The sequence below is a fragment of the Homalodisca vitripennis genome, chromosome 1 (assembly GCF_021130785.1).
Source record: "Homalodisca vitripennis isolate AUS2020 chromosome 1, UT_GWSS_2.1, whole genome shotgun sequence".
Classification (NCBI taxonomy): domain Eukaryota; kingdom Metazoa; phylum Arthropoda; class Insecta; order Hemiptera; family Cicadellidae; genus Homalodisca; species Homalodisca vitripennis.
Genome location: NC_060207.1, coordinates 197879724 through 197895139, shown reverse-complemented (window position 1 = coordinate 197895139; position 15416 = coordinate 197879724). Strand labels below are relative to the sequence as shown.

General features: G+C 30.9%; 1 protein-coding gene across 1 annotated transcript; it reads left to right on the top strand.

Annotated features, from left to right (window-relative positions):
* The first annotated feature begins 282 nt into the window (after positions 1 to 282).
* Positions 283 to 14830, top strand: LOC124356027 (elongation of very long chain fatty acids protein 4-like). Its single transcript, XM_046807174.1, has 7 exons — positions 283 to 363; positions 4890 to 5080; positions 6801 to 6890; positions 7219 to 7275; positions 8635 to 8740; positions 10383 to 10519; positions 14383 to 14830. Exons 1-7 carry the CDS (start codon positions 285 to 287, stop codon positions 14560 to 14562), a joined length of 840 nt encoding a protein of 279 aa, XP_046663130.1. The 5' UTR covers positions 283 to 284; the 3' UTR covers positions 14563 to 14830.
* The last annotated feature ends 586 nt before the right edge of the window (positions 14831 to 15416 follow it).

Here is a 15416-nt window from a genome sequence, read left to right as displayed (position 1 = left end):
AAAAGTACATACGATATGCAACCATAATGTAATAGCTGATAGAACGAGCTGCGAGCGGCCTTCGTCCTACAAAAAGTACACGAGCCCTAACAAAAACTTGCTCTTTATATTTCCTGACGTTTTTCTCCAGCCTAGTTTTTATTAGCGGGGCTCGACGAAATCTGTGCTTATGGAACCTTTACCTTGTGCTGAACTAAAAACAGCCCCCTCTCTGACCCGAGATTGTTTAGTTGGGAGTTCCTATCTGAGCGCGGACCTCAGGTTGTTCGTTTCTTCCTCTCGAGATGGGCGAGTATCTGCAGGATCTAGCGAACTCTTCGCAGACCATAAGACCCGAGAACTACTATCAATTTGTAGATAAAGGTTAGTATTTGTTTTATACTAGTAAAGAAAACTAAATACTAAAATTCTCTTAATGTGCGTTACTAACATATCATATTTACTTTCATCATGATTCTCTTCTTGTTAGTGTATAAATGTGGTAACACGTAGATTATGAAATGTCAGCATGATCTGCTCGAATGTATATTTGTTAGTTAAAGTGTGAAATAGGTATTCATTCATATGTTTAAATATTTATAAGTGGACTAATTTATAATTTTTTAATCGTGCATTTCGAAATTACAATGAATAGTTTTTTTGAACGCTGAATTGCTAAAGCGTTGACATTTATAAACAGAAGATTAGTGACCTATCAAAAACTCTTAAAATATTTTCACTTATACTGATAAAAGGTAAGCTATTTTTCCCAACTAATACTAGTACGCCTAACTACGCGTATGTAATGCATAAGTAATTCACATGTACGCATGTAATTTTGTCTGTATTAACCCTAGACATTTATAAATTGTTAAAAATGGTTTTTTCATTCAGAGGGATTATAGCCATTAGTTTTAGCCGTATTTATTTCATATAACAGTAAATTTTACTTAATGTTGAAAATGTGTTATGGGCGATAAAAGATTTTAGGATTTCGGACTTGCCACCATTTGACGTTAAAACATTATACATGGATTTATAATTTTTTTAAATATAACTATGTCAAATGTCTAAAATCCTATTATCCTTTCAATAAGTTATAACTTTATAATAATTAATTATAAGTTATGATGATTGCAATATATTGAAACAACTTCAAAACACAGTATGTGCTCATGTACAAAATTTGGTCTGATAATGGTCGCATATAGAATTGATGTCCCTGAAACACTAAATGGCCAAGGTAGAGTTTTCATTTCTATAAGAAGTTTAAAGTGCATAATTCATTGAGTTACTCATTAAAACATTATTCATTACCTCTTCTCAAATCCCTTGTAATCTTTGGTTCTCTAAGGTCAAAAAAATATATTATTAAACACCTCGATTTCACGTAAACTCAAGGACAGTTGTAAAATTAAAATATACGATTTCCGTAACTGGACCGTAAGGTAGGCCTACTTGCAATGAAAATTTAAGAAGAATTCTTGACATGTATTTAAAATGCATAAGCATGTTTATAAATGAAAGTCCGAAAACCAATAAGATAATGAGCTATTAGTCATAAGACTTTACCTGTCTCATCTCTTAAGAGAGATATTACCTCATTAATTCCTTTATATTTGACACCAACGTACCTTTCTAACACATTTCTAACTAAGATTTTGAGGGTTTTACTATATAAATGCTCTATATTGGTTTGATCTTATTTACCAATGGGAATTATAGAAAAGCTTATTATATTATAAATTTACACTATGAATTTCGTACACTAGATATAGTTCAAATGTAATCTTACATTACTGTCAAAAGCGATAAATTTCAAAGAGCAGATTATAAGCTTCAGGACGTTTTATACTGTGAATTAAATTAGGTTTTTCCTAAATTCTTATCCTGATAAAATTCATGACGATCTTCTACAAATCAATATTATAATTTTTTAAGCAATATGAAAACCTTAGAGCACAAATCGGTAATTTATAGCATAATTCAATGTTGTTCGTCTTGGCGTTACGCACATTGGTATCTGTTCTATGTGAAACATTATGTTAACGGAAATATTGATCATTACATCAGTTCCTTTTATAAGTGAGACATTATGTAAATGGCGGGAAACAGATTCTTTATGTTTTGCGACATTAATACTTTATTATTAATCGCTAAATATGTTTCTGTTCTGTCTGAAACATTATATGTATAGACGGGAAACAGAACCGTTACGTTTTGCAAGATCTCTATATTATTGATCGCTTCATCGCCGATGCGCTAAGCGAGTAGGTGATATCGTCGTCTAATGGAGACATGAATAACGCAGGGGCCTTTGATTTGTGTCATGAGCCATACACGTCTTGCAGAAACTGTGCTGTTATCGCGGCATATTTACAAGCACTAATGTCAAGCTACAGCGTGTTTTATGGTTGTAAGATTTACAACGACTCAACCTTACTATAGTTGTGGTCGCCTGGGTGTTCTTTTAACGGCAACTCACAGCTGTCTTACTTATTACTTTACTTTATGAAGACATCCGCCAAGCTGTAAACGGGGGTCTAAAGTACTCAACATACTGCGTGCTGCAATATTCCACACCTGTTCTGTTACATTCTTGTATACAAAATTATCTCAAATAAATCTTTTATTACAAAAACTTAACACCTGTCTGTTACTAAAATTACTAAATTGTGTAAAAGTAGCCACATACATAAATATTGTATTTAATCTATCTTACGTGAATAAAATATTAGAGGGTATATAATGTTTTGACAGTAAAAGATGCTTAGTTTCAAATCTAGTACATATTCTTTTGGAGATAGTATGTCAAAAATAAGTCAAATTAAATATTGATAACTAATCCTATTATCCCGCAGTGGATAAACTAATTTTAAGTTATTGTAAAAGAAGTTTTTTAAAACTACTATAAGTGTCTATTGGATATACAAGTGGGATAATACGGTTCATTTGGTTTGTTTGATTAATACCTGTTTTAGCATGTAAGCGTTTATTTATAGAAAAATGTAACAACTATATTGAATGAAATAATTTCAAAACTGTTGCAAATTAAATACATGAATCTGAAATTCTTTATCTCTGAATCTGAGTTTTTCATAAAAGAAGATCGGCTTCTCCTTAAAAAAAAGAACAAAAATAAAACTAATTTTCATATTTGTAAGAAGGGGATTTTTTTCTGTGAAAAGTATGTTCTAAGCTAGAGCACGTAAGCTTCCTTCGAATATCTCGGTCTCTGGATTTCCTTCAATTTAGATTACCCTAGATCCTACATCGATGAAATAACTGTGAATCTCCTTCTTGCCTAGCATATATACATTAGTAACCACCTTATAAATAGAAGGTTCTGCCTTTTGAATTCAAGAGCAATCTAAGAGTCTTCAGCTTTTGGAACCCTCTTTCCTCTTTAAAAGTGCTAGAATTCCTTGTCTCTAGTAAGAGTTACCTAAAAATACGCCTTAGATATCAGATCTCTTGACTATATATCCTTTAAAACTGTTTCTATCTTTTTATATTTAATAAAATAGCGTTTAATATTATATTTTCATTACCTAATCAGTGTTACAAAGTGAGGGTTAGCGCTGTGTACAATTCATTCAGAACGTTGGTGTTATTCAAAAGATTTCTTACAGTAATACATTTTTAGTTTCTGCTAGAAATATGTAGCTTATGCTACAGATCGTAGGGATCTGTTTTTCTCAATTGCAGGCAATATTTCTTACTCGTTAGTGCATCGACGAAAAAGCGATTCATAGTAAGAATTCTTAACGGAAACATCGACAAAGTATTTCAACCGCTTCCATATGACATAAGAGTATTTATGAACTACAGAAATCGGTAGTAAAATTTACGAAATTTTCCGATCATATCATTTGATATAATTTTTCTAGACAGCCCAAAACATAGCACTCCACTACACGTGAAACTATCAGCGGCGAGAATCATCACTGAAAAGCGCCAAAACTGATTCCACAGTTTGGGTCAATCGCAGTCCAATTACCGTGGATATTGTAGTGCATTTGGAATAGATTGTTATTTGACTGTATTGTGGGAACAATGGCCCCAATCTATATTGGATCACGGAGAACGCTATCACCGTTATGAATGCTTTCAAATCTACTATTAACTTGATAAATGATCATAAATTATAAAGAAGAATCGTAATTAACTTTCACTATTTTAAATGACTAATAAAATCAAAGAAATTATTTGAAATGTGTACAACGTATTGCCGTATTATTTTAAGTATTAAAACTGTTGATGGCAAACTCTTAATAAGATAACATTGTTACTTTTTTATTAGTGAATTAATTTCGATATATCGTTTAATTACACGTTTTATAGCAAGACAGTGAAATTACTATAGTTAAAGAAAATGTCTTATTCCTAAGTAATTGATTAAACATGATTATTAAACAATCAGCAGCTTGTATATTACAAAGCAATATAGGACAAACACAAACGAAGGCATGGTGTTTAGTAATAGAATTCAAAGTAGGCAACATCCACTAAATTTAAATTATTTTGGTTATTTTTCACTCAACTTCCTTATACGCTACGTCGCTTATTTACAGACGAGGATTTTATAAAAAGGGTTTGACTTTTAAATTATTTTATTTTGATTTATTTGAAGTCACCATTTTAGAAAAGAATAGATCTAAAATGTTTATTAATTTTGTATAGCCGTCATAAATGTTAAAAACAATCCAAAATTTGGATTATTTGTCATTAACGGCACAAATTATGATTTAGTTAGAAATAAAATGTAAGCACACATACAGAATTCAAAAATTAAAAGTTAATTTATGTTTAAAAATTGGGTTTTCTAAATTAACAATATTGACTCCCACCACCTGATAATCCAATAACTGTTCTGAAGGAAAATCCAATGAATTTCTTTTACTTTTCAGAGGGTGTAATCGACAAATGGCTGCTAGTGAAGACCCCAGTCCCTGTTGTATCAGTGATAGTGGTCTACCTGATTTTCGTCCTGAAGGTTGGTCCCAACTACATGAAAAACAAGGACCCCTTTGAACTCAAGAGACTGATGCTCTTCTACAACCTACTTCAAGTAGCCTACAATGTCTGGATGTTGCATCTCGTAAGAACTCATACTGGAATTTTTTATTTAATAACGTTTCAGAGAATAAAGCGTATGCATAGTTTATTTACAGACAAAAACATTCTTCTCATAACAAAAATCAATATTATATCTCCTTCTTTGTCCTTTGGTTGGAAACCGTTTGTCACAGTCACATTAACTTACTATTCGAAGTGACATCGTTTATCCATCCTGAAAGCCCCTTCACTCCTCGCTGGTTTAGAACTTCCATTTGAAACTTCACTGGTTGTTACAAAAACTGTGCGTAACTTACATATGAGCAACCTATTAGGGTGTTCAGGAGAACAGCTAACCTCAGATTTCAAATTATTTGGGTACAGGGTTGATTGATAGGATAATACGTTGGTCGTCTGTTGAGGTAGGTGAGTATTAAAGCCCTTAGTATTAAAAGCTATTCTTAGCCTACACATGAGGAAGTACTGTCTCCTAACCGCTCTGATTGGAAAAGGCTGGAACAGTCCAAGCCTCCGCTTCCTCCAAGGTGGCATAAGTGAGTCATAGTGACCGCTATCCCTGTTCATCATATCTAGATAGGATGCGGCGTCTACCCATAACCTCATCTATCTAGAGTATCCGATCAATCCGGAAGTAATAGCAAAGGTCCTATTCCACTTTCTTACACTTTATGTCCTAAATTAATACTAAAAACGGCAAACAAAATCGTTTGTTTTTGTAGGTTGTTTTTCTTGGTGGTTACAAATAGTAAACATTCAGGATAACTAAAAATAACAATACATATAAAATCAATATCAACAAAATTTAAAACAAAAGTAGTAACAAACTAAAAGTATAGGAATTAATGAATAGTTACTAAACAGGATGAATCTTTTACTACGCAAACAATAATTAGCTCTTTGTTTTAAGTTTGTTTTTGACGATGGAAGGTTTTATAAGATAACAGGATTTCAAACATTCACCATCGTTATACGATACAAAATTTATAACACAACGTTTTGAAAATTGGAATCAATCCTTTTCGTTGGATGTGGGAGGTTATTAATACATACAAAAATAAAGGACAGAAAGAAGAAAAGAAGGGAAAGAAAAAAGTCCAAAAAGCAGCTTTTTGGTATGTTTGAACCCGTTTCTTTTTCCTCTTTTCCTCGCTATGTAGAATATATCAAGAGGAATATATGGCGTACTTATTAAAGAAGCTTCAGGACAATCACAAACTTATCATATGTTAATAAAGTTTTATTTAATTTTTATTTAAGGCTAGCAATAGCCAAAATATTGTATCTCTGTAAACAGAAAAATAGTTATAATATGGAAGCTAACATCTAATGCCACACCTAAGATGTAACTGTATTTAAAAACTGCAACGAAATGAGAAAAGTTTGTTTTATAGAAATAGTTTTATAACGATCAAAGTTACCTGCATCCCTTCTTTTAGTTTACCTCCTTCTTATCACTCTCTTAAGATTCATAAACTTTAGTGAGGCATAGTTTTTGCATGAGTATTTAAATATAATGCGTGTAATTTAGTTCATTCATAAAAAAATTTAACATTAAGCTTACAAATTTTTACTATTAAAACCGTTTTAAAATGTACAATCACCAAAGTATTTTCTTTTAATCTTATGTATTTATTGTTCTATAATTATAACGTTATTCAAGATATACGGATAGACAATAAACGGAGAGATATCCACTATTTTTAGACAACTAGACTAGCATATAACCAGAATTTTCATTTCAGATATTCTCTTCGAGTTCAGCTGTCACCTACCTAATCAACCACAGTTGTCATCCGGCAGATCCAAGAAATACGTTCGGTCTACGATACATTGTAAGTAGCAGTTTATCATAGATGTATACATGCACATAGTAGAAACTGTCTTAGATTGGCACTTGTACCATATCGGCTGTCCCTTTTATTCTGATTGATAAGAAGACGGACAGAATAAGATTTGTTGGCCTTTCCTTTTTTCAATACTTACTTATCAATGAAAGTTTAATCTCTGAATAAAAAAATACAAGTATTTTATCGAGAAAATGTATTGCTAAAGGCTTATGTACCAATACGTATTATCTGTATTAGAAAGGTATATTTTATTTGCTACAAATTATTACATTATAAAAAATTATATCATTATATTTTGGATTTTTATTTTCAGTTCCATCTGTCAGCGTGGCACTACCTTTGCTCTAAAATCATAGACCTGCTGGATACGGTAGGTACCTAGAATAATTTACTTTATTTTACTCAACCCTCCTGCCCAATCTCTATTGGCGAAGGACACTTTTTAATTTTATTGTAAAATAATGTTGTCTTGTTTTTGATAATCTTATACTGATATCTAATATTAGTAAGATATCAGTTTTAAGACAATAATTTGTCATTTGATCCTTTTAGATATTTTACAATTCAGTTTTATGCTGCTGTTGTTCACAAGGTATGCTTAGCTACAATACTAAAAAGTTATTACTAACAGTATTTTTCCAAACAAGTTCATGCTTATTGAGAAAATCTTGTAACTTATCTTCTCCTCGGAATTGTGGCTGCTACTGATTTAAAACCAGGCATTATTAATTTCTACAATACCACATAAAATTAAAACCATTAAGCTTTGAGTAATTTGTCATTTGATCCTTTTAGATATTTTGCAATTCAGTTTTATGCTACTGTTTTCACAAGGTATGCTTAGCTACAATACAAAAAGTTATTACTAACAGACTTTTACAAACAAGTTCATGCTTATTGAGAAAATCTTGTAACTTATCTTCTCCTCGGAATTGTGGCTGATACTGATTTAAAACCAGCATTATTAATTTCCACAATACCACATAAAATTAAAACCATTGAGCTTTGAGTAAATTTGTCATTTGATCCTTTTAGATATTTTGCAATTCAGTTTTATGCTACTGTTTTCACAAGGTATGCTTAGCTACAATACAAAAAGTTATTACTAACAGATTTTTACAAACAAGTTCATGCTTATTGAGAAAATCTTGTAACTTATCTTCTCCTCGGAATTGTGGCTGATACTGATTTAAAAACCAGGCATTATTAATTTCTACAATACCACATAAAATTAAAACCATTGAGCTTCTTAAACGTATTATAGATCAGTATTTATCAATATATATATATATGTATACAATATATAATCATCTAAATTTCTAATGTTTTTTCAGTAGAAATAAAGCCTAAATATACTTAATGTCCATATATGTATATATACATATATATAAAATATATATATATGTATATATATATATATATATATATATATATATATATATATATATATATATACATATATGGACATTAAGTATATTTAGGCTTTATTTCTACTGAAAAAACATTAGAAATTTAGATGATACGTTCCGAGAGATCAGCAATCACCAAGTTCGAAATGGCGACTCTTTCATCTTATGCTGATCGCCGAGTTATACTTTTGGACACATCTATAATGAAAAATTTTGAAAATAATGATAATTTAGATTCCTGAAATAGGTATAAAACACATTTAACGGAAATTAACAAAAACTTTACAAATATTTATGTAAATATGTTCAAATTGTTCCAGTGCATTATGGTCCTCAGGAAAAAACAATCCCACGTGACCTACCTCCATCTGTATCATCACGTTGCCATGGTATTCTTCACATGGGTATCCATGAGATACATAAAAGGTAAAATTTACTGTGTATTGCTGTTTTGAATATAATTTGATTGATTATTTCACAACTTTTGAATTATGGAAGTTAATTAACAAATGTTATGAATGTTGCAAAATATTTGGCACCCAGTCAGAAAATTTCAGATTCCAAATTGGCTGATGATACAAAAAGCATTAACAATAAGGCAGGTGATACAAATAGATTTGGATTTACAATTGTACTTTAATTGCTGAAATGTTCACCTCAGATCCTGAAACATTTTAGGATATTTAATTATCAGAAATAAAAAAGTCTTTTCAGTATTAACCTTTAAAAAATACAATTTATTTCCAAAATATACGAGATATTATACTCAATAAATCAATTGAAATGCAAAACCAATCCAGGTGAAGAGTTTATGTAGAGATTTAACCGAGAGAAAAGTTTTCACAATTGTAGAGGACAGCCACATTTAAACTTATAATTGAATATATGGCTTAAAAACTCTTTCGAGGGGAATTAAAGTACGATAATCAAACAAAGGTTGGTTTGAATTCCAATAGTAAACGTGTACAGCCGCAACCCTGATATTAATTATGTGTGATTTAACTTCTCATAGCCAATCATTTAAAACTTAATGAGATATTAAAAAATGTTTGGAAATAAACTATTTTTTAAAGTTCGTCATATTAACAAAAATGAATTTGATCGTGCATTTACGAAAATACTAAATTGTGTATACTTTTATACATTGGCAGAAAGTTAATTTAATAAGTATTTTGGTATTTTTTTATTTGAGCAACAATTTACAAGACATTTCTAAAATTATTCTCTTACCCCATACGCTCAGCGCTAATACAGTTCTAATGAAGTCTTGTATTCGTCTTAGTAATTATATAGCACCATCAGAAACAAGCAAGATATATAGCAATACGATTAGTAATAATTTTTAGTGTTAAGGTGGTGCCTTTGGAGGGCCACATTAGTTTCTGTGATACCATGTGCTTCATTTGATCCCGGGAGACCCACACTGTCATTTTTTCTTATCTCGTAATTAATTTATTCTTGTTAGAATAAAAATTCATTGTTATGTTATATTTATTGTTAAAATGTATTATCGTTACTACTATTTTATTACCTTGCTTGTTGTTTATTGTTATTTTTACTGTTATTATCATTCTCGTTCTTTACCTATTTAGTACTGTTATTGTTATTATACTTATATATTTATATACTTTTTTATTGTTGATACTGTTTATAGGTAACACTATTTTGTTATATTATTACTAATTTACTATAGTTAGTTGTAGTATTAGCCTTCTTCTTGGTTAGAATATTTGTGATGCAGATGTGAAATGGTGTATTGCCGTATATATATAAATAAATATATAAATAAATAAAAAGTATAATACACCTAAATTTGTGTGAGCTAAAGATGAATTAGATCTATATCAGTGTATTAAATAATTTATCCAAAGTAAAAAGACTGTAATAAAATATTCAACATGTGGTACACAAATAAAAAATTATATTGATATAACGGCATGAAAACAATTAGTTTTAAAATAAACATTTCATGTTATTTTATTGAAACTATATAAGATAACATGGTCCAAAACTAAGTAATTACTTAACCCGAAACTACCTGTTAACAAAATCTGAATCAATGTTTCAGCCCAGCAAGCGACTCCTCCTATCATACTGAACAACTTTGTCCACATAGTGATGTACAGCTATTACTTCCTCGCCTGCTTTGGACCACAAGTGCAGAAGTTTCTCTGGTGGAAGCGGTACTTGACCAAGTTGCAGCTGGTAAGTACCTGTTATGATATTAGGAATATCCTTCTATGGTTCTTATAATATTGAGCTGATCAATAAAATTACTGGTTACTTCTAACACTAATACAATGTGTATATAATATGTGTGTAGAGAAAGTAGTGTACTTGTCTAAAGTCAGGAGTATTCTAAAAAAAGGACGCCTTTTGGTGGTGAACATTTAAATGTACTTAAGTGGAAGTGGAACAGTTAATTATAATCACAGAGCTATCGTATATTAATTGTAAACTCAAGCGCAAATCTATTGCATCGCCCTTTTTGTATAACGTTTCCTTATAATATGAGATTAAGTGGAGGATTCTTTTTATTGCACATCACTATAATAAAAAACGTTTATATCTTATATATTACAAAAAATATATAAAATACCCTCTTACATGACCACAGTAGGATACCGCGATTTAACATTGTTGACTGAGATTTAGCGAAACCTATCACACGTAGGATGAAGAAACGTCGTTTCTGTCTGTCTATCTGTCTGTACGTCCGCTAGATATCTCGAAACGAACTGACTTAGAGACCTGACATTTTTCATGAGGCTTTATAAAAGGAAAACCTGAGTTTGATAATGTTCGATTTCATTACATTGGATTTGATTGAGCGTTGCTAGTATTTTTACATTAGTATCATGGGTACCCATGGTGGCAACGATAAAATTTATGTCTGTTCACGAGATATCAACAAACTAAATTAAAGACTTGAAAGCATAAGTGAAGCTGCATTTCTGCATAGAAAAATTTGAGTTCAATGGTGGTGCATGTCACTCAATAGGATTTAGCTGAGCGGCAAGGAATATTTTTACATTGGTGCTATAGGTAATAATGGTGGCAAGAAGTAAATAGCATAATTTATTTGTAAACAATCTAAAGTAAAATCAAGTAATTTAAATTTTCATTAACAAGTAAAATTTAAAAAATAATATGGAGTTGATTTGATTTCAGCGCACTCCTGCATTCCAATATATCCCTTAAAGAGATTTATAATTGATTTTTATTTGAACACAAAATTAATTTACCATAAGGGAAGGCAAGTCTAGAAAAATTCATCTTTTGTCTTTAAATTATTCATGAGACGTGAAAATTAGTACATAATTAGGAATAACTTCTATGATATTATAATTTGATTTAAAGTTATCACTACTACATGGAAACAATTTCTTTTTTGTCTGTTTGGGTTATGTAAATATGTAAGTTGTGTATTATATTATGGCTGTAACCTGTCCGCAGAACACATGATGAATAACATGAGATATATGCTTTAAATGTTACATGCAGCCTAAGGGAATCCTGTTACATGATACTATATGAAACGTGCTCCTTGTACTAAAATTTGATGAAGTAATAAAGAAATGGTGTTATAAGAACGAAATGCTAATTATGGAAAGAATATACAACTATAAAGCAAACGCAATACGTACATAGTTTGCGACAAAGACACGACCGTGGTTTCTTCTGGCCAGGTTCGTCGCTCTGTTATTCTTATGTCATATGGGTCAAGGTCGAGCGAAACAGAACCGGTCTTCACAGCTGAGAGAGAAGTCACATACCTCACAGACTCAGGAACTAAATGGGAGGACTGTGTAGCTCTCTTTCGTAGAAAGTGAAATTACACTTATATGCATAATAAGGCATATGCCCTATTTTATATTTGTGAACTAACAGTTATTCGCGGCTTCGCAAGCAACTTCCCACTTACAAACAGGGACAACTAGGGCATAATCCTTTTAATGGACACTCTAAACAATTCTGATAGGTGATAATCATTGCAAAATATTCTAATCTTCCGATCCATTTTAGATTTAAATTTAAATATGAGTGTTTTGGAGCTTTGGTTAAGAAAAGAATAGTTTTTATAGGTACCCTGAGATAGCTCGAATTCCTCTTCTTCGTGATAAAAAATTGTCAGTAACAAACAATATTTTAGGCTGCTATGGAGGAATCCTTTTTTAGCTAGGAGTAGTTAATAAGTGTGGCACTAATTATATATATTTAAAATGTCAATAAAATAGGTCTAGTACTTTTTACCTGATCGAGTAAGACACATATGAACACAGGCAGACCCAACTACATTTTATGTAATAAAATATAGCCTACGTTATTTAAATAACTACTGCACATATTTATTAACTGCATCAGTCGAAAAACTTGATAACTAGACAATACTGCAGTAGTCTATTATAAGAAAAAACATATTTCATAAGCCACACATGTACGAGTATTTGTCTTTTTTTTAATACGAATTGTATGATGGATATTTTTGTATTATTGCATTTAGTTACTTGTATATATAGTTTATTATTTGTTAACCTAATTTTTCACAGGGGCTTGGTATATTAAAAATAAGAGTTTTAAAATAAATAGATAAATGGATAGATTATTCATTTATCTGGTTTTAAATCAAGATATGTTTATTTTGTGCAATATATGATATATGATTATATAATGAAATTGTAGAGGAAAATAGCTATAAATTCATCCCTTTCACAATATTGCCAACACCACAGCATTCAACATCATTTTATGTTCATGCAGGGCATAAAATTTAGTTTTTATGTAATTTATGTGAATTGGATACACATCTGCAGAATAACTCTCTCCGTTTTAATTTATTTCCATTTACATTACCAAATTACAGGGAGAACTAGAATGGGCGTAATGAATTAAAATTTAGATCATTATCTTTAAATAAGAAAACTATTATGTATATTTGATTAAGTAGCAATAATTTTAAGTTGTCTCATATAAACTTTAAATAAAGGAAGTATATGAACTGACAGTATTACAAAGTATGGATAGATATGTTTATTAAAATAAACCATATACCTTTAACACATAACCGTAGGTGTAGAGATGTTATTCACTTTTTAAAGTTTCAGTAGTTTTTAGCAATGAACCCTCTAGTAACATTTTAAATAGTGCACCATGCGATTTCAACTATTATGAAAAGTATTTTTGTTTTGTTTTTTTTTTGTTCTCTTAGGACAAGAAGCTTATAAATTGCACTTAGTCCTGTAAGGACCTTTGCGCTGCTTCCGGAGTGATAGGATATTCAGGATGGGTAAGGTTAGGGAGTAGGGGCCGCCTCCTATCGAGATCCATGAGGAAGAATTAGGGCACTACATCTCAAAGTCATCCCGGAAGAAGGGAGGCCAGCTGTGAACCAGCCTCTCCAGTCAAAGTAGGCAGGGGGGGGGCACACCCTTGTTGAGGTTAACAAGAGCCTCTGAGGTAAGGGATCAAACCCCACCAACTCCAACAGCCATCCTCCACAGTAGACTAGACCTATTGAATTGCCCATGAACCCCAGAATCTCAATATTTTCGGTTAGTGATGAGCCGCTACTGGACATCCATAAGGTTGCCCAGATTGAAGTGGCACATCGGTTTTTGCTGTGCCCAGTGGTGGATTCAACTGGTAGGTATAAACCAGCCAGAAGTGATCCCTGCTGGGTATGAAAAGTAGTTACCAATCGATAGTTGAAGCGTGTGGAATATTACGTTTTTATAATTTATTATTAAAATAATTAATTTAAAAATAGAAACTTGTTATGGAATCCACTATGTACAATATCATAAACTTCTGAGGCAAAAACGTCTTAATGATATCTTTACTTATCTCATTTCACCAGAATAATACTGATCATATTTTAAAATAGTATTAAAAATATGGTGATTGAGATGTCTTTTCAATCAGATTCTAATTTTTATATGTATGATTTGTAGAAGTTGTGCATTTTGAAACATCAAAGGAGCACTTAACTTCATGTAGTGTTTTTTAATACCATCTAATGTATAAAATATATTTTTATATTCTTATTTAAATATTAACATTGTTTTTAGGCCCAGTTCGGACTTGTGATAGCCTATCTCGCCTATCTCTACTGTAACAGCTGCGACGTGTCTCAAGCCTTCAACATCATCTGGATCACAAACGTCTCAGTCATCGCAGTGTTTTTTATTAACTTCTACGTACAAACATACATACTTAAGCCTAAGCGCTATCACACCAAGAGCCAATGAGAACATAATGACCTAAATTTGTACTGATATGAGTGTAAGAAGTGTAAATATATTGTGTGTTGTAATATTCTAGTAGGATATATTGTTGATAAGAATATCAAACTCGTTGAAAACCCCTAATTTTGAATGACATATAGATTTTTTGAATCATAAAAAAGTACAAGAACTTTTACTTTTTATTGGTTTACGATATATTTTTGGTAATGATACGGGGTATATTTTAAATAATTTAAAATGTAAATAAACTCATTTAACTCGTATTACTCCTTCACACATTTTAAAAATACATATATGTTTACATGTTTATAATGCTTTTGGTTGTTTTATAGCAAAGTAAATTATTTAATATTACTGCTATAAGACTGAAGAATTTGTAAATAATGATTTACAACTAGTTTTAATCGGAGTATTTCACACATATAATCTTAAATATGTTGTTTAAATATAATTATAACAAGATTGTCACTTACCATAATGGGCGTTATTTGTACAAATGTCTCTGAACATAAAAATTTATGAAAAAATTGAAATTCACATTTAATGTTTTGTTGAAACTGTTTTTACTCCATTTAACGATTTTGCGTAAGGGCTGTGAATTCCAAGAAACAAGTTCACAATCAGATAACAAGTTTATTGTTACATAACAATCTGCACTCAATCAAGTTTACTTTATACATAAACATTTCTAGTTCCGTTATGAATCTGTTTAAAGTTTAAATATTCAATTTGTGGTACGAATGACATATTTTTCAAAGTGTATGTGTTTTATACATTTTAGAAAGATAAGGATTGGATATTAATCACTCCTAAACTATAAATACTTTAATGCACTACATTTTATTTTACATTGGCTG